Genomic DNA, 21,042 nt, shown 5'->3' with positions numbered 1-21,042 from the left:
GTCTGTGAAGTGTTTAGGCTGCTGTTTTTAATAACAAATGCTAGATTTACTTTACATGAAGCACAATTGCATTGATCTAACCATGGTATTGAAGAGCCATCTGTGGTTTTACCTGTAGTTACTACAGTGTGTTCTTGGAAATACCACATTTAAACTATGATCAGTAAATTTCAATGAAGGTTCTCTGAGACTTTCTGAAGCATTCATTTTTTTCTTTTTTTTTCATGTATTCCTTCTGTCCTTCTTTCTCAGAAAGGGAAGATGAAGGAAGCCGCTCAGAGGTATCAGTATGCACTGAGGAAGTTCCCGAGGGAAGGTTTCGGGGAAGACCTGAAGGCATTCAGGGAGCTCCGGGTTTCCCTGTATCTCAACCTGTCCCGCTGCCGCCGCAAAACCAATGTATGTCAACCAAAGTACATGTGTAACTTCAGTGGATAGAGGTTAAAGGCTTCAATAACATCCCTAACGATTGTTGGATGACAGTACATCTCTATGTGCCTTAACAAACAGAATTAAGTATATTAAATGGATATAGGCATTTTATATTGATCACATGCACACTCATTTTCTCCTCCAGGATAATTGTAATGGTTTGCCTAGGTTCAGGAGATGAGCCTCACAAGCTGTTCTTAGAAGTGTTTTGAGTGCAATTAGGCAGCAGATTACGTGAATGTGAGAGAGAGATAAAGAGAGAGTCACTATGTGTCCTGCTACGTGTTTCCTAATTACACAGGCAACCTGAAGTTCTAATGGTTATTTTAATAAGATCTGCCACTATTAAACATTTAAAGTGCATCATTAGGGCTGACAGTTATGGCTCTTCATTGATACTCTGACCTCAGACTCAAGGACAGAATTTAAACGAGAGTCTCCTGATTTCAGATTCATGCACCTGAGCAGAATGAAGGACTGAGGTAGAATGTGAGCAAGTAAATTCAGCCCCTTGATATGCACACATCACTACCAGAATGCAGAAGTGCTGCCATGAGTGCACTAACCGCTCTCATGGGTCTAGTTAAGACAAAGCATTAAAACTTGCGTGATTGATATTTGGTCTTCATTTCTTTCCCCCCCCGTTCCTTCTTCCTGTCACTCAAATTCTCTCTCTTCTTCCTTTCACAATTGTTCTTGACAGGATTTTGGCATGGCTGAGGAGTTTGCCACCAAGGCTCTCGAGCTCAAGCCTAAGTCCTATGAGGCATTTTATGCACGTGCCAGAGCCAAAAGGAGTAGCAGGTAAAGAACCTTCATGCTGGCTTGGAACATGTGAATTGTTTCTGATAAAGGAGAATTACTTCGGTTGTTTGTGCTGTCTCTTCAAAACCAAACATACAGCGCAACAAAATTCTCCATTTGTGTAGTTCTTTTTAATCAATCAGTTTGACCCAATTGGTAAATTGGACAAAATTCAATACAGGAGTCACTGGTCTGATTCATGTGCTGAATTTAGACATCTCTGATTACCAAGTAATCAAAATTGAAATGAGTCATGGACTGCTAATATGTATTTCTGTTTTTTTGAACAAAATGTTTTAAAAAGCTAGTTTGTACAGTAGGTTAGTCTAGCATTAAAGGGATGGTTCACCCAAAAATGAAAATTCTGTTGTTAATTACTCAACCTCATGTCGTTCCAAACCCCCAAGACCTTCATTCATCTTCAGAACACAAACGAAGATATTTTTGATGAAATCCGAGAGCTTTCTGACCCTCCATAGACCGCAACGCAATAACTACCACATTCAAGGCCCAGAAAGGTCGTAAGGACATCGTTAAAATATTCCATGTGACATCAGTGGTCCAACCGTAATGTTATAAAGCTACAAGAATACTTTTGTGCGCATAGAAAATAAAAATAACTTTATTCAACAATTTCATCTCTTCCATGTCAGTCTTTGACGTGCGTTTACAGGAGTACCATAATGCATGCGTGCGATGCTGCTGAACGCCGGCTCTTGCATCAGGAGCATCGCACGCATGTGTTGTCATGAACGCGCATCGAAGGCTGACACGGAAGAGAAGAAATTGTTGAATAAAGTCATTATTTTTGTTTTGTCTGTGCACAAAAAATATTCTCGTAGCTTTATAACAATGAGGTTGAACCACTGATGTCACATGGACTATTTTAACTACTTTTCTGGGCCTTGAATGTGTCAGCTGCGTTGCTGTCTATGCAGGGTCAGAAAGCTCTCGGATTTCATCAAAAATATCTTAATTTGTGTTCCGAAGATGAACTAATGTCTTACGGGTTTGAAACAACATGAGGGTGAGTAATTAATGACAGAATTTTCATTTTTGGGTGAACTATCCCTTTAGGCTGGCCCAATTAACTGATTGTTCATAAGCCATGCTTAGATGCATAACACTATATTTCAGTGTATTATAGTAATTTATTGTGTTTACATTATAAAAAGTTTTTTTGTGTGTGTGTTAAGTATTTTTGAGCTTTATTATAGTACCAGGGTTGTAACCTATTTGTTATGAAGTGGTATTTTTTTATTTTTACAGTTGATCACTTTACAAATTTTTGAAAACATCCAACACTTACAGCTGTAACATTTTTCTGAAAGCTAAGAGCAACAAATACACCAGAACAAACTGGGAACCGTCATGCACTTAGTTGCACAGCGGAACAGACTTATACAATTCACTCAAGTATAGCACTACTGCCTTAAATCTGCTTTGTAATGAACAGCGGTCATGCAGATGGTTTATCTGAGCCGTCTGCTTTGTTGACTAGCACAGTCAATCACACTTTTATACTATTTATAGCTCCAAAACGTATTAAAACAGCCCGCATAACAGAGTGATTCCCATGTTCCCAGGGTCATACAATTTATTTGGGACATAAGGAACACATGACGATGTCCCCAGGCTATACAGTATCTTCTCATCACTCAAAGATTGAATTATCATGTAGTTACTGAAGTTGCACTGAACACCTACTTCTGTAACAGCTTTCCAAATTATTTAATTACAGTCCTCCACAAAGTCTACCTTCTCAACATTAAGTGAATTAATAAAGAGAGCTCAATCTATGGTGTTCTGTTGAACTTGTATTAAATAGCACTTTTTTATCCTGAGTTAGGAGTCATGACCATTTAAAAAGTTTACTTGATGTGTGTTAACAGACCATTAAACTATTGCTCACAGGCCAGTGTTAACCTCTCCACGTGCCAATGTATAATTGTCAATCAGATGTGAATGTTAACCAGTCGCTTTAAAGCTGCTGCCTACGACCTTTTTTTGTCGCGAACATTGATCTCCCTTAAAAACACCCGGTAAAAGAGTTGCATGATAATGTGCGTCATCACTACGATACACCCTTTACGGCATTGGTTCTGGCTTTTGTTCACACAGAGCTCGTTCCGGGACTGAGGACATTGTGGTTCCAGATCCTGTTTATGTAGGCTGCTTCCTGTGTAGGAAGTAGACAGTGAGGCAGCTTACTAGGTCCAAAGAGAGAGAGAGAGAGCATATATCTATACCATCTACTGCATATAGTTTATAATATATAATGATTAATTATTTACCAGTTCCTCTGTTTTTCACTCTTTTTCAGGCAGTTTGCAGCCGCGCTGGCTGATCTTTATGAAGCTGCGCGTCTGTGCCCCAGTAACAGAGAGATCAGACGTCTGCTGGCACGTGTGGAGGAAGAGTGCCAACACCTGCAGCGACAGGGTTCTAAACACCCTACCTCTCACAGCAACCCCTCACACCATGACGAAGACAACGACGAGGAAGAAGATGACGATGACGATGATGATGATGACCAGGACATTGAGAGTTTGGAGAAAAGCCCAGACAGCCTCAGCATAAACATGTTGCAGGCAGATGAGGAGGAGGAGGAGCGACGTGAGCAAGAATCCTCTAGGCAGGAGAAGAGGAAGGAGAGCTGGCATCAGAGCTGCACCTTGCCTGATTCTCTAGGCCTGGCGATATCAGATGCCCAGTCCGCCGTCTCCACAGCTGCCCCCGGACGGGCCACCCACAGGCGTCTTCCGTCCAGACAGGCTCAAAGCATGAAAAACCGAGAGTACAGCAGCTCGCTACACGCCGAGGGCAGGACGCCCCAGAGCGCCGGGTCCAGCCCCATGCCCAGCCGCCACCGGCCCGCCTCACTCCGAGCAGGGCCCTGCATTGACATTGGCAGTGTTGAGAGGGGTCCGCTCGGTGGTACCAGAGAGGGCAGCACTCAGTTTGGTCATGCAGAGAAGGCTGAAGGCAGCATCGAGCCAAGGGGGGAATTCTGCAGGAGCAGCAGCGTGAGAGTGTCCAGCTCCTCCAGCGGAAACCTGGCGGAAACCAGCCGCATGCGCAATTCTGTGGCGAGTGCTGACAGCGGCACGAGGCAATCGGAGCATAAGTCACGCCCATTTATGGGCGTCATTGACAAGACTGCACGTTTCCAGCAGCAACAAGGCCATCATGGCAACCTGGTGTTCAGTTACGGCTGGCAAGGACTTGTGCCAGAAGGGCTCGTAGGTCACAATGTAGGTGTTGTCATGAGCACGCACTCGCAGGGACTGACCAGTGACCTCCAATACGCTAAAACGAGCGCTTATCAGGAGCCCATCCATAACAGCACACATATACCAGAGTTTCACCCAGACAAGTTTCATCCTGGGTCTGGATACAAGGACAGTAACCCCATCCAGCAGCACTACAACGACACCAAACACAAGCAGGCCAGCCTGGCCCGGGACAACCCCATCCTGATCAGTTCCATCAAACCTAAACGCTCCTTTATTGAGTCCAACGTGTAGCTACGAACTCATACTTTACGTTAAGCACAAGTTATTTACAGTCTTTAATATAGGAGCTGCGGTTTTCATCAACAAACCCAATGTCATTTGAGTCGTTTTGAAGACTAAATTTAAAGCATTTTGTGTGTGTGCTCCTGGAAAGCGCACACGAGTAAAAGATTGCCTTGCATTTCTGTTTACAACTACAGCTTCCGAGGTATTTAAGCACATTTTAAATGCGCAACGCTGCATCTGCACATTAAAAGAGAGCTGAGATATGATACAGATGATTTATTAATAATGTATTAAGATACCTGACCTGACTTTAGACTTCAGTAAGGACATAGGACGTCTGCCAAGATGAAACACTGTCTCTTACAGTAGGATTGTGGACCGGCCCTGTGTGTATTCAAAAGCATTTCCTGTTTGAAAGGTGGTGAGTCTGTGTGTGTGTGTTTGAGGAGAAGCGTGTTGTATTTCTTCATGAACTACTCACTGTTTGGACTCATTTATTTATGGCTTGGTTGTCCGATTAAAACAATATTATATTTTATATATTAGTTATTTTTGCACAGCTATATATTATGAAATACCACTATGATTGTGAGATTGATATGAACTGTATAAAGGAGACCAGGTTTACATGCATGTTTTGGTGAACCATATTCAGGTGTCTGAGGACATAGATGTTATTTCGTATGTACATTATTTGCAATTAATTTCATGTATTGTATTTGAATATTTCAGCAACATATACAATAAACCCCAGTTTAGACTTAAGTTATTTAGTTATTAGTTCATTACATTTCTTTCTTATTTTTGTAAAGTCATAAAGTGACTGTGTTACTGCACAATTATAGAAAAAAATTAGGTAAGATATTTTTGATGAAATCCAAGAGCTTTCTGACCCTACATAGACAGCAACAGAACTGACACGTTCCAGACCCAGAAAGGTAGTAAGGACATCTTTAAAAGAAGAAGAAATTATTGAATAAAGTCATTATTTTTGTTTTGTCTGTGCACAAAAAATATTCTCGTAGCTTTATAACAATGAGGTTGAACCACTGATGTCACATGGACTATTTTAACTACTTTTCTGGGCCTTGAATGTGTCAGCTGCGTTGCTGTCTATGCAGGGTCAGAAAGCTCTCGGATTTCATCAAAAATATCTTAATTTGTGTTCCGAAGATGAACTAATGTCTTACGGGTTTGAAACAACATGAGGGTGAGTAATTAATGACAGAATTTTCATTTTTGGGTGAACTATCCCTTTAGGCTGGCCCAATTAACTGATTGTTCATAAGCCATGCTTAGATGCATAACACTATATTTCAGTGTATTATAGTAATTTATTGTGTTTACATTATAAAAAGTTTTTTTGTGTGTGTGTTAAGTATTTTTGAGCTTTATTATAGTACCAGGGTTGTAACCTATTTGTTATGAAGTGGTATTTTTTTATTTTTACAGTTGATCACTTTACAAATTTTTGAAAACATCCAACACTTACAGCTGTAACATTTTTCTGAAAGCTAAGAGCAACAAATACACCAGAACAAACTGGGAACCGTCATGCACTTAGTTGCACAGCGGAACAGACTTATACAATTCACTCAAGTATAGCACTACTGCCTTAAATCTGCTTTGTAATGAACAGCGGTCATGCAGATGGTTTATCTGAGCCGTCTGCTTTGTTGACTAGCACAGTCAATCACACTTTTATACTATTTATAGCTCCAAAACGTATTAAAACAGCCCGCATAACAGAGTGATTCCCATGTTCCCAGGGTCATACAATTTATTTGGGACATAAGGAACACATGACGATGTCCCCAGGCTATACAGTATCTTCTCATCACTCAAAGATTGAATTATCATGTAGTTACTGAAGTTGCACTGAACACCTACTTCTGTAACAGCTTTCCAAATTATTTAATTACAGTCCTCCACAAAGTCTACCTTCTCAACATTAAGTGAATTAATAAAGAGAGCTCAATCTATGGTGTTCTGTTGAACTTGTATTAAATAGCACTTTTTTATCCTGAGTTAGGAGTCATGACCATTTAAAAAGTTTACTTGATGTGTGTTAACAGACCATTAAACTATTGCTCACAGGCCAGTGTTAACCTCTCCACGTGCCAATGTATAATTGTCAATCAGATGTGAATGTTAACCAGTCGCTTTAAAGCTGCTGCCTACGACCTTTTTTTGTCGCGAACATTGATCTCCCTTAAAAACACCCGGTAAAAGAGTTGCATGATAATGTGCGTCATCACTACGATACACCCTTTACGGCATTGGTTCTGGCTTTTGTTCACACAGAGCTCGTTCCGGGACTGAGGACATTGTGGTTCCAGATCCTGTTTATGTAGGCTGCTTCCTGTGTAGGAAGTAGACAGTGAGGCAGCTTACTAGGTCCAAAGAGAGAGAGAGAGAGCATATATCTATACCATCTACTGCATATAGTTTATAATATATAATGATTAATTATTTACCAGTTCCTCTGTTTTTCACTCTTTTTCAGGCAGTTTGCAGCCGCGCTGGCTGATCTTTATGAAGCTGCGCGTCTGTGCCCCAGTAACAGAGAGATCAGACGTCTGCTGGCACGTGTGGAGGAAGAGTGCCAACACCTGCAGCGACAGGGTTCTAAACACCCTACCTCTCACAGCAACCCCTCACACCATGACGAAGACAACGACGAGGAAGAAGATGACGATGACGATGATGATGATGACCAGGACATTGAGAGTTTGGAGAAAAGCCCAGACAGCCTCAGCATAAACATGTTGCAGGCAGATGAGGAGGAGGAGGAGCGACGTGAGCAAGAATCCTCTAGGCAGGAGAAGAGGAAGGAGAGCTGGCATCAGAGCTGCACCTTGCCTGATTCTCTAGGCCTGGCGATATCGGATGCCCAGTCCGCCGTCTCCACAGCTGCCCCCGGACGGGCCACCCACAGGCGTCTTCCGTCCAGACAGGCTCAAAGCATGAAAAACCGAGAGTACAGCAGCTCGCTACACGCCGAGGGCAGGACGCCCCAGAGCGCCGGGTCCAGCCCCATGCCCAGCCGCCACCGGCCCGCCTCACTCCGAGCAGGGCCCTGCATTGACATTGGCAGTGTTGAGAGGGGTCCGCTCGGTGGTACCAGAGAGGGCAGCACTCAGTTTGGTCATGCAGAGAAGGCTGAAGGCAGCATCGAGCCAAGGGGGGAATTCTGCAGGAGCAGCAGCGTGAGAGTGTCCAGCTCCTCCAGCGGAAACCTGGCGGAAACCAGCCGCATGCGCAATTCTGTGGCGAGTGCTGACAGCGGCACGAGGCAATCGGAGCATAAGTCACGCCCATTTATGGGCGTCATTGACAAGACTGCACGTTTCCAGCAGCAACAAGGCCATCATGGCAACCTGGTGTTCAGTTACGGCTGGCAAGGACTTGTGCCAGAAGGGCTCGTAGGTCACAATGTAGGTGTTGTCATGAGCACGCACTCGCAGGGACTGACCAGTGACCTCCAATACGCTAAAACGAGCGCTTATCAGGAGCCCATCCATAACAGCACACATATACCAGAGTTTCACCCAGACAAGTTTCATCCTGGGTCTGGATACAAGGACAGTAACCCCATCCAGCAGCACTACAACGACACCAAACACAAGCAGGCCAGCCTGGCCCGGGACAACCCCATCCTGATCAGTTCCATCAAACCTAAACGCTCCTTTATTGAGTCCAACGTGTAGCTACGAACTCATACTTTACGTTAAGCACAAGTTATTTACAGTCTTTAATATAGGAGCTGCGGTTTTCATCAACAAACCCAATGTCATTTGAGTCGTTTTGAAGACTAAATTTAAAGCATTTTGTGTGTGTGCTCCTGGAAAGCGCACACGAGTAAAAGATTGCCTTGCATTTCTGTTTACAACTACAGCTTCCGAGGTATTTAAGCACATTTTAAATGCGCAACGCTGCATCTGCACATTAAAAGAGAGCTGAGATATGATACAGATGATTTATTAATAATGTATTAAGATACCTGACCTGACTTTAGACTTCAGTAAGGACATAGGACGTCTGCCAAGATGAAACACTGTCTCTTACAGTAGGATTGTGGACCGGCCCTGTGTGTATTCAAAAGCATTTCCTGTTTGAAAGGTGGTGAGTCTGTGTGTGTGTGTTTGAGGAGAAGCGTGTTGTATTTCTTCATGAACTACTCACTGTTTGGACTCATTTATTTATGGCTTGGTTGTCCGATTAAAACAATATTATATTTTATATATTAGTTATTTTTGCACAGCTATATATTATGAAATACCACTATGATTGTGAGATTGATATGAACTGTATAAATGAGACCAGGTTTACATGCATGTTTTGGTGAACCATATTCAGGTGTCTGAGGACATAGATGTTATTTCGTATGTACATTATTTGCAATTAATTTCATGTATAGGGCTGTTACGTATTGTACTTGAATATTTCAGAAACATATACAATAAACCCCAGTTTAAGACTTCCGTTTAGTTATTAGTTTATTACATTTCTGTCTTATTTTTATAGTCATAAAGTGACTGTTACTGCACAACTATAGAAAAAAAATACTATAATGAGAGCCAGTCCTTAAAGGGGTCATCGGATGCCCATTTTCCACAAGTTGATATGATTCTTTAGGGTCTTAATTAAAAGTCTATAGCATACTTTGGTTAAGATTTCTCAATGGTAGTGTAAAAAACACCCTTTTTACCTTGCCAAAAACATCTCTGCACACAGCAAGCCGTTTTAGTGCATGGTTCTTTAAAGGTGGGGTAAGCAATTTCTGGTAGCCAATGTTGACATTTGAAATCACCAAAACAAACACGCCCCTACCCCAAAAGGGTCTCGCCCCTATTTTGATAGCTGACGGTCGCTTTGTCACGTCCAGTGTACTAGACAGAATTTAGACACTGTGTTACTCACCTATCGAGAAGAAACAAAGCAACCTCAGCGTCCGATCGCAGGCCTTCCGCTCCTTGAGTTCTCTCCAGCGCTGGAAAGCTGATCCGATATTTACACGGGTCCTACTTCTTGCCGTAAGCCTTCTTTTGTTCCACAGACGATTTCCTCTTTTGTTTTTTTCCGCCATCTCTATCTTTGTCGCTCGGCTCGCTACGTGCACTGAACTCTCTCTCCTCCACGTCATGAGTAGACACGCCCCTTACTGCTGATTGGCTACAAGTTTGTTTTGCTAGTTGGCACGAATCCGTTTTCTAAAGCGTTTTTGAAAAATCGCTTACCCCACCTTTAAATGCTAATGAGCTCTTCTCACTCCGCCCCTCTCTTCCGTGGGGTGACAACTGATGAACAGTTCTCATGAGACTGTTTACTTTAGCCGTGGAACTTTTAGCCACATTCCCTTCAACAAAACAAAAGTAATCTACTGCATCTTCAGTGGCTCAGGTGTCGTGAGTAAATAACTGCTATGTTCATTATTACATCCAACAACAGAACACCTCAATCGCTTAGGAGCCATTCTTGTCTACACCTGCTCCGGCGTTGAAACAATAGCGGACTGATGACAGCTCACTCGGGGCGGGTCTAAGGTAAAACGCCAGTGTCAATCAACAATCGTGGGAGGGGCCTGGGTCTGTGTTATGTCACACAGCCAAGAAGCTGAGAACGGCTTGATTTGAGAAAGGGGACATTATTTATAGGGATTAAAAAAAAAACACTGGCTGGTTTTAATAGCTCATCCTAAAAATCATTTAATGGAATAAGACTAACCACTTGGTGGATTTTTTATCATTATAGGGTGGATGTGTACACTGCCAACACACATTTAATGTCCAAACAACATGTAAAAGTGAATTTTGCATCCGATGACCCCTTTAACGTTTAATTGGTAGCATTAATCATAAAGATTTAAAGGGATAGTAAATTAATCAAAGATTTAAAGGGATAGTAAATTAATCAAATATTTAAAGAGATGGTTCACCCCAAAAAGGAAATTACCTCATATTTACTCACCCTCAAGCTAGATTATATGACTTTCTTCTTTCAGACGAATACAATCGGAGTCATGTTATAAATACTGTTCGGAGTTATAAATACAGATATACTCTTTCCGGTTCCTGTCTGCCGTGCTGCTGAGTGGTTTGCGATTGTAGCTTCGTTTTTCTGTTGGAATCTCTATCTTACTATCACACTGTGTTGCTTAAAGTGATAAAATAACTTAATTCCCACCATAGTTCTGATATTAAGCTCCAGTGAAAAGTGACGAACATAGCGCAGAGGAGAGAGCAAACAAAACATGTCATCCCGCATTCACTTCCACTATAAAACGGTAAGCTAGTACTGTAAGCTAGTAGCATACTTGTTGTTTGGTGATAAGAGAAAGAAAATTAGACAATGGAACAGGCTTATTATCGTGCTTTACCAGTGGAGACAACAGGAGAATCAGTTCCTGAATGTACAGCCAAAGAAGCAGAAGAGGACAGAAGACGGAAAAACCAACAAAGACAAAAAAAACCCCAGCAAAAACACAAGGTGGAAAGATTTGATGACTGAAAAAATCCTGAGTAGTGATGGCCAAGTTGCTGCTGCTTTTTGGACAGGTAATGTAATGAATAGTGCAGCCCACTCTCTAAAACTCACTAGTAGCAGTGTAATTTACTCATGAGATGATAATACAGATTCATGTCGATAGATGGCAATGCAGTGTTTAAAACCTTTGTAGTATCGGTATAGGCTAATTAAAGAAAATGAAGAAAAACAATGCTATGCTAACTAAAGAACCATTGTATGCACCTCTACTTAGCTCTTAATGTATTATGTGGTTGCTTGGATATTGTGTGTACTTGTTACTGCAGATGGTTGCTTAATGGTTTGCCAAATGCCTATCCCAAAGTCCCAAAGATTTTTTTCTCAATTTCTAAATCTGATTACTTAAAATAACACTCTTCTTCAATAAAATGCATGATTTATCATACAGTTGCACAATTGTGTAGGACAAGTTACATGTCATACAACTTGTACATGAACAACAATGTATCACCATCAGTTAATATTAAAATGAATCACAAGCCAAAAGTCAGCTGTACAACAGGTTGATTTTATTTCTGCATGGCTTTCAGTCTCAAAGCAGGTTTATCCGAGCATGAACCACCCACCAGCTCATGAAGGTAAAGGTCCAGACTGTCATCAGTGCAGTCATATACATATATAGCATACAGTAGTGAAGCTATAAATCCAGTCACTTAACTGGCTACAATGATCATCCACTAATAAACGTATACCTGATTTTAAGCATGTAAACTACTTCATAGGAGCAACATCATTTGGCACGCATAACCCCTTTAAATGATTAATAGCTCAGCCTAAAAATCATTTCATGAAATAAGACTAAATCGCTTGAGGAATTTCACCTATATTCAGACCTGTGAGTCACGATGAGCGATAGAGAACAGCTGCAGGAGGAATCATAATTATGTGCTAGAAACAGTATAATTATGCTAGCAAACTGTCCGCTATAGAGCAGAAAGGGGATGATAAACATTTATTATGATGTTTAAGGCCACTCAACACTCTGCTGTGTTATGCTGGAGAAGCATTTCGTAGTTTTAGCCTGATTATGGACCACTTGCTCTTCAGTCTTCCTGTGACATAACTACCGTCACTTTGCGGATGGAGGATCGCATGAAGCTCCCATCACATCTAATGGAACACCTCTGAGGATTAAGGCTGAAATTGAGCTCAAGTCAAGAGCTGAGACATCACTATAGTCTGTTAAAAGCTAAAGCGCTAAAATGTACAGCGTGCTAATGTCTAACGCCAGTCTGATCTCAAATCAGTGCCATGGTGATCCAGTTCTAGAGAGACTTCTGTTCTGGGATCATTATTATCTGAAATCACTGACAAGTGGTCCATCGTAAAATGGCCATTTTGAGCGTACGGTTGGGTGTCAGAAGAGTGGTCTGCAGGGGCAGGTTGGTCATAGGGCTGGTGCGGCTCTTTGTGTTGATCCAGCTCTCAATGGCCTCCCGTTCATACGAGTAGCCGTCTGCAGGCGGAAAACGAGAAGAAAATGTTTCAACTCAAAACAAAATCCCCAGTCAAGCAGTAAACAGACTCTCAGACACTCACCGGCAGCGATCACTGGGTCCTTCATGATCTCGCGCGTGATTGGACAGAGGTACTCGTCGGGAGTGCCGTTAGAGACAGGTGCCATTTTTAACTCCTCAATCTTCTTCATGACTTTACTCCGCAGGCCCAGAGACTCTGAGAGAGCACAAGAACACTTCAGCACCTCCCAATCACAGAAAAGTGGGACCCTCAAGTACATGTATCAATACATCTGTGCTAACAGAACAGCGGTGGTTTGGCCTCCAATTTCAGTCGAGTGTCCCACTCTTTCTGTAAATGCTGGGCAGAAACTGGAACTAATGTAGACATAATGTGCAGCACAAACAGCAATTCTTTAATATTATTGTAAGCAGGCAAAGGCAAAATAAGGCAAAAATAAATGAGCATGAGTTTAAAACAAAAACAAAATATGCAATTTCGCTGAATTCTGAGTATACATCTCACAAGTTATAAGTTAAGTCCTATTCCATCTCATCTCCTTCAAGCCATTTCTCCTGCAGTTGTACCTGCACTCACATCATTAACACATCCCTTCACACTGGTGTTTTTCCCTCATCATTTAGAAAGGCTCATATAACCCCACTACTTAAGAAACCCACCTTAACTCATCTCTTTTAGAGAACTACCGGTTTTCCTTCTTCCATTCATTGCAAGAGAAACATGGCTTTTCATATCACTGCTATGCTGATGACACTCAACTCTACCTCTCATTCCATCCTGATGATCCGACAATAGCTGCTCGCATCTCAGCTTGTTGCCTTGTTGTTTGCCTACAAAACCACCACTGGCTCTGCACCGCTTTACCTAAATTCATTACTTCAGACTTATGTGCCCTCTAGAAGCTTGCATTCTGCAAGTGAACGTCGCTTTATTGTGCCATCCAAAAGAGGCACAAAATCACTTTCACGGACTTTTAAATTAAATGTTCCCTCCTGGTGGAATGACCTGCCCAACTCAATCCGAGCAAATGAGTCATAAGCCATCTTCAAGAATCGGCTAAAAACACATCTCTTCCATCTTTATTTGACCCTCTAACTCTAGCACTCTCTATTCTAATTCTATTCTTTAAAAAAAAAACTTGTCCCTTTTAGACTCGCACTTTATTAATTTACTGCTTGTTTTCTAAAAAAAAATAAAGCTAGCTTTTATAATCTTTTTGTATTCTATCTATTTGTTTTCTTTTTATTTATTATACAATTAACAAAAGCAAAAAAGGCCTCTAACACTAGCTTGCTCTATTCTTTTTCTATTCTGTCTGTTTTCTTTATATTTATTATATAATTTAAAAAAAACCTTGCTACGTATACTATTAAGCTAACTGAGACTTGTTCTAGCACTTGCGTATCATTGCTCTTTTGTTGATTTTGATTGCTTCCATTGTCCTCATTTGTGAGACGCTTTGGATAAAAGCGTCTGCTAAATGACTAAATGTAAGTTTGACCTTTGTTTTTAGGAATTGAGAGTTTACATTTTGTAGATCTGTTCTTTTGCAGTTCTAAGTTTTTTATTTTTTTTAAGTCAGAATTGTGACAAAGACACAGTTACCTTTTTATTTTTATCCTGTGGCAGAAACATCCTGTGGTGTTGAGCACCTAAAGTGTAGCATGAATGTGATGGGTAATAGCAAAATAAAGGTGAAGAGCAAGTGTCCTCATAGGACTATGGTAACAGCCAAGCACCCCGCAAAAATCAACTTGAATGGACATAACTGGTGAAAATAGACTTATTAAAAGTGAACAACTATACCACTGGGACATTACGAAATTCTGTCACATATGAATCAAATTTAACATCAAAATGATGTCTAATTAATGTATAATTTATAATGTATCATTTAAATGCCGATCTGTGTTCAACGAACACTTAAATTTAACAGCTCAGTTAAATTAAACATGCAGCTTTTTGTCTGCGACAGTTATTATATGTTTGGTGTTTACTGTAGATTTAAATAAGATTCAAAGTGGGACTTTGAAAATGTTGGAACAAAATACATATGAAATTTTTATAGTAAATGTAACAATTATAACTTACAAATAAAGCTACATAAAATATGCATTTTACACTGAGTTCAATAAAACCAAATAGCAGGAATTATTAGGTTTAGTAAATAGTGAGGCTGACACTGATGCAGTATTTATTTCTGCAGCAAACTGCATCAAATTGCACAGAAAATGAAAAATGTCTATCATATAAAAACAATATAATTATAATTAAAATATAATAATTAAATGTAAAAATTCATTAGTTCCTGTTACTATTTGTGAACTATTTACTAGACAGTGCTTCACTTGTTGGTGATAGTTAAAATCCACCATACAGAGACTCAGAATGACTTTACTTCTGTCAAACATCTCATTTGAGTTTGATTTATAAGTACTTATAAATCACTAATTACCTGTAAACCAGTAAATTACCTATTTACTGGGTGCTCAGCTACAGTTACTTTTGTGTGCATGCACAAGACCTTCTATAGGACTAAATTTCAAACTCGGAGAGTGGACTTTGCCTTCTCATTATTGCAGCCCACAACATGCCACTGCTTTATCTGCATCTGACTGCACTGAGAAAAGCAGACACAATGGCCTGATGTCACAGTGGGCAGCAGAGAAAATCTGTTAAAATGTCATGCTAAATGAAATTAGGTGATTCTACTCTCATGGTGAATTGGATAGGGATTTCTTTCACTTTATTTTCAGAAGTGCACATTTAGGACTGGATTTCTTATGTAAATAGCTGCTGGTTTTAGGACTAAAGTGGAAATAATCAGCTTTAATGCACACAAACTCTTCTCCGGATGCCACACAGGCAAGTGCTTTACATAACTCAACAAATCCAATGTTTACATTCCCTACAATCTCTAGGATTACACATTATGTAGGCCACATTTTCCATGATTTTTCCTGAAAAAAAAAACCTAACTCAATCAAGACTTCCTGTTAGGTAATGTATAAAAGACATGGGAAAATCCATGTTACTTTATATAACTCCTCATGACATGACACGACATCAGCTGAGGTAACATTTAGAGGTTAAAGGGTTAGTTCACCCAAAAATGAAAATTCTATCATTAATTACTCACCCTCATGTCGTTTCAAACCCGTAAGACCTTCATTCATCTTCGGAACACAGATTAAGATATTTTTGATGGAATCTGAGAGCTATCTGACTCTGCACAGACAGCAACGCAACTGAAATGTTCCCAAGTCCAGAAACGTAGCAAGGAGATCTGTAAAATAATCCATGTGACATCAGGGGTTCAACCGCAATTATACGAAGCTACGAGAATACTTTTTGTGCGCAAAAGAAAAAAAAATAACGACTTTACGCTGTTTACGTCCAGCGGATATGCCCACCACACACCACTGCTCATGACTATCTGCTTCTGGCTGTTCAGAGGAAACCAGGCACAATGGCCTGATGTCACAGTGGGCAGCAGAGAAATCAAATCAAGTAAAGTCTGTTCAAATGTCATGCCAAATGAAATGGGGTGATTTTACTGTCGTGAATTGGACTGATTTATTTCACTTTATATTTTCAGAAGTGCACATTAGGACTGGATTTCTTCTGTAAATAGCTGCTGGTTTTAGGACTAAAGCGGAAATAATCAGCTTTAATACACACAAACTCTTCTCTGGATGCCACACAGGCAAGTGCTTTACATAACTCAATAAATCCCATGTTTACATTCCCTACAATCTCTAGGATTACGTATTATGTTGGCCACTTTTTCCATGATTTTTTCCCTTAAAAAACACAACTTGATCAAGATTTCCTATTAGGTAATGTATAAAAGACATGGCAAAATCCATGTTACTTTTATATAACTCCTGATGACATCAGCTGAGGTAACATTTAGAGGAGGTTAACGTAGTTCCTACACTATTATGGCATGCTTTCCACCTATTATGATTATGATATATATATATATATATATGCACACACATATATACAGTACATAGAGAGAGACACATACTGTATATGTAGAGTACATCCAGAATCTACAGCAAGGTATGGGAGATGAATACAGATCCGGAGTAGTATGTGCTGTCATTTTACCAATGTGCAGCTCGGAGCTGAGGGTTTCCTTGGTGAGAGAGAGCAGCTCCTCTCCATCGATGTTATTGGATTTAAACATGTCAATCACAGCCTCTAGCCCCTCCTCACGTAACCATGCCAACACATCCTCCTCAGACCACTCGCTCACCATCAGTCTGGAGTGTCCACTCGACTTCCTGCCTGACAGACAGCAACAGGACGTATGTTACCTGGATATGGTCAAGGACATGCACTTTTTTTGTCCCATCTATTAATTTAGTCAAAAATACATTAAAAAACACAAATATAAAATTTGTGTTTTTTAATGTATTTTGTATTTAAATGTATTTAAAAAACAAAAATACATTTGAGTTGCAGCAATAGCCTTCGACATATAATGTAGCTGCACCTCAGGCATGCAAAGTTTTTCTCTCTCCCTGTTGTTTCCGGTCTCATCTAGACTGTCCTATCTAACAAAGGCATAAAAGGCCCAACAATATAACTTAAAAAATGCAATTCATACATATAATGATGGGAATACACCTATTCTATGATGAACATGTTCTTAATTTCTGAACTAAAATTCATTTTTAATTTTTTGGGATGTTTGGGAGACAACTGTCCTGATGATATAATGAGAAAAAAATTATATCTTAAAAGGAAAACTGTATTAAATAATTAAGCATAAGGTTTTATATTTTTTTCCCCACCAAATCAAAAACATGTAATAGCAAATGACATAACAGAGAGGACCCCTGGTGATTGTGTGCAATTTTATCTTAAAATATCAGATAATGGTATATTTTCATGTCTTGACACTCCTGGTAAATCTTTGAATTATATGAATTAATAATTCATGACATTTGCAATAATAAAATACTGATTACTGAAAAATTGCTGTATGAAAAATGTATTACATTTTACTTGTTATTTGACATTTTTAGAGTAATTATATTTTAAATTTTCTTGGAAATTGTACTAAAGCTTTTCCACCTGAAAAACAAAGACCACTTTGAAAAAAGTCATTTTTTTTTGTTATCGTGAACAATCTAACATTTCATGTGAAATGTATCAGCAAAACTAATATGAATTAAGCCGAAGACGAAGAGTGAATTCTTAATGAGACTGCAGGTCAACACTTCTCAAACTGCATCTAATGCATAAATCATGAGGTGGAATGTTCTACAGCATGTATCCGCTCAGGATACTTTGACTTCCTGGTGTGTGAGAGCTGTTATTTTGCTATTCATAATGCAGATCACATCAGATTTCCTCCACACACATGCAGTTAAACCAGACAGTAAGTAAAGCCCACTAGAGCTCACGGAGCGCACTGTGTTTGGACTGAAGGCTGCTGCTGTGATCAATCACCCCAGAGAAACTTCTGAAGGCCGTGAGAAGAATACATCGCATTCTTCTTCTTCTTTGTGTATTCGTTTGGATACTTCACCTCTCCTGTGTCTTTGAATAGCGGTGAGTAATTACTGAACATGGTCAGCAGTATTACATGCAGATAACAATAGCGTGTGATTTACTTAAAGCAGCCTAATGTAACTTTTGGCGCTCTAGCGGTTAATAAACAGAACTGCACACATCCCGCGGAAGAACATTCCAACCGGAGCTACTTCTCTAAGTTTAGGTCTTTTAAAGCAGCACTATGTAACTTTTGGCGCTCTAGCGGTTAATAAACAGAACTGCACACATCCCGCGGAAGAACATTCCAACCGGAGCTACTTCTCCAAGTTTGTCTATGGCGATTCACGCAGGTATGTTACTCCGCAGCGGTGACGACCCGACCAGGCTACAATAGTCCAAATATAAGTACTTATTATAAGTGTACCGTAGTGATTCGGAATAAGACAAAAACGCGGTTTGGAAGATGAATTCATGATGTACTCGCTCATTATATACATTTTGCAAATTTTGAACACAGAAAAAGTTACATAGTGCTGCTTTAACAAAACGGCCCCCAGAAGTTTAATTTATTCATTCTGCAGACACTTTTATTTAAAGCTACTATTCAAGTTATGTATTTTTTTTATCAGTACATATGTTCCCTGTGGATCAAATCCATGACCTTGGCGTTGTTGTGCAATTCTTTACCCACTTGAGCTTGCAGGTGTAAAAATAATCCATAAATAAAAATTTTTTTTTTAATGTACCAATGTACTGTATGGTCTGGATTTCTCTTACCTCCACTGCTTGAAACCGAAGCAGCTTCATCTGAAAAGAGGAAGACAGGAACAAGCATAATTGAACATGAATTCAGGAACAGTTTTTAGGTTACAAGCAGACATCATAGTTAGGTTATGGTTTGTTTATAATATATTATATTATTTGTATCTCTTGAGCTCCATAACAGCAGTAAACACAAGCTTTAGCAGTGTAACAGAACAATGCAAACACTGCTCAGTTTGTATTTTTGTTGTCAAGTGTTTGTTTGTTGAGTTTATTTATTGTGCCCTGAGTGCCAGTTTTTGTATACTGTTTGTTAGTTAAAGCCAAAACAAACGATAAAAACGTATAATACACACTCACCAGGAACAGATTTGCCTTCAGTTTCAGGAATCAAACAGGAGAAAATGACAAAAGAAGAAAAACAAACAATCATTTTGTTGAACAAACAATCATTATTATCGTTCTTAGAACAAATAAAACAGAAAAATAATTTTTCAAAGCAATAGGAATTTGTGTGTGTGTGTGTGAGTCATTCCTTCTCTGCAGTAGTTTTTTTTTTTACCTCCATCATATATTATTTAATATACTATATAAAATATTAAACTCATAGTTGTTTTTAAGATCATTAAAGGGACAGTCCACCCCAAAATGAAGATTCTCATCATTTAACTGAGAACCTAAATTATGTGGAACATAAAAGAAGATATTTAGAAGAATGTTGGTGTCTAAATAGCTTCAGTTCCCATTTATATATTGTTTTGTTTTTGAGAAGAAGAAAGAAATGCATACAGGTTTGGAACAAAGTGAGGGTGAGTATATTATGACAGAATTTTTATTTTAGGGTGAACTATCCTTTAAATATTGGGAATCATTAATTAGTTTTTATTAAAAACATCAATTGCAATAAATTGAACATGGAATTAATTTGAAAGTATTTTACTATTTTGTTTTGAGTAGATGTTGCCGTTTTTGCCACATCCCTTTTAACACACTGGCAATGTATTAAGAAATATTCCAGGTTTTTCTTTATTTTATTCTATTTTTCTGATCAAAAACACGTATTTTAAAAGGCAATGATTTTATAAGTTTCCTCTTTGTCCTCAATTTTATTTAGCACCCTGTTAGTCTTCTGACAATGTCCCTTTAACAAAAGACAGGTCCTTAATGACATCATCCTGATGAAGTGACTTCATTTTGAAGAAAGTATTAGCAACATTCCATTCTGTTTCATATAATTAAATCAATCTATCTAAACAATTTTGTAAACTATGAAAATTAAACTGACACCCTTATGTGCCTGAGCTTGACCAGAGCATATTTTTCTAAAAAAAAAAAAAAAAAAATGAATTGCCCTTTTATAGAAATATTTTTGAGAGGGTTACAGAGTTTAAAATAGAGCCTGACCGATATGGGCTTTTTGGGGCCGATACCGATATTAGGGAGTTAAAAAAAGGCCGATATCGACATATCGGCCGATATTCTTTGTGTATATTATAATACAATACCATTCAAAAGTTTGGACACTTTCCCATTCGTGTGTCCAAACATTTGACTGGTACTATATATAGAATACAGTATATACATAAACAGAATATATATATATATATATATATACACACATTTTTTGCAATGATCACTCAAATGTGGTGATCAAACACTTATAATGACGTGACAGAGATATGTAATGGAGGCAGGGCATTTAACAATTTAACAATAAACTTTATTATCCAAAATGAGTCTGACATCAGTGCACTGAACAGTAAAGTTGAAGTTTATTCAACTTTAATTCAATTCAATTCCATTCAACTTTATTCCGTTGAAGTTTTTTTCACTTCGGAACATTCATTCACAGATTTGCGCTGCTGTCTTCACACACAGACGAAACTTACTAGAGAAGTGTGAAGTGTGACATAATATACCTCTGTAAATAAATACAATATAAATAGGGATGCACCGAAATGAAAATTCTTGGCCGAAGCCAAAACCG

The 21,042-nt window shown here is 39.2% G+C and overlaps 2 protein-coding genes across 3 annotated transcripts in view; one reads left to right on the top strand and one right to left on the bottom strand.

The window, feature by feature from the left end:
* LOC107743188 (protein TANC1-like) overlaps positions 1-5,489 on the top strand; it is a 44,002-nt gene extending 38,513 nt beyond the window's left edge. For both annotated transcript variants that reach the window (XM_016556434.1, XM_016556361.1), the window contains 3 exons: positions 253-399; positions 1,136-1,236; positions 3,560-5,489. In XM_016556434.1, coding sequence (XP_016411920.1) covers positions 253-399; positions 1,136-1,236; positions 3,560-4,763 — 1,452 coding nt within the window. In that variant the 3' untranslated portion in view covers positions 4,764-5,489. The remainder of the gene's footprint in view (positions 1-252; positions 400-1,135; positions 1,237-3,559) is intronic.
* A 6,275-nt stretch (positions 5,490-11,764) lies between these two features.
* wdsub1 (WD repeat, sterile alpha motif and U-box domain containing 1) overlaps positions 11,765-21,042 on the bottom strand; it is a 14,962-nt gene continuing 5,684 nt past the window's right edge. Inside the window, exons 9-13 of the mRNA XM_016556539.1 lie at positions 19,416-19,430; positions 19,071-19,100; positions 16,899-17,078; positions 12,843-12,977; positions 11,765-12,759 (exon numbers count right to left, since the gene is read on the bottom strand). Of these exons, the coding sequence (XP_016412025.1) occupies positions 12,608-12,759; positions 12,843-12,977; positions 16,899-17,078; positions 19,071-19,100; positions 19,416-19,430 (512 nt within the window). The 3' untranslated portion in view covers positions 11,765-12,607. The remainder of the gene's footprint in view (positions 12,760-12,842; positions 12,978-16,898; positions 17,079-19,070; positions 19,101-19,415; positions 19,431-21,042) is intronic.

Source organism: Sinocyclocheilus rhinocerous, unplaced genomic scaffold, assembly GCF_001515625.1.
Source record: "Sinocyclocheilus rhinocerous isolate Xijiao unplaced genomic scaffold, SAMN03320098_v1.1 scaffold2596, whole genome shotgun sequence".
Classification (NCBI taxonomy): domain Eukaryota; kingdom Metazoa; phylum Chordata; class Actinopteri; order Cypriniformes; family Cyprinidae; genus Sinocyclocheilus; species Sinocyclocheilus rhinocerous.
The sequence above is the reverse complement of the archived record's forward strand: the minus strand, read 5'-3'. Positions and strand labels throughout refer to the sequence as shown.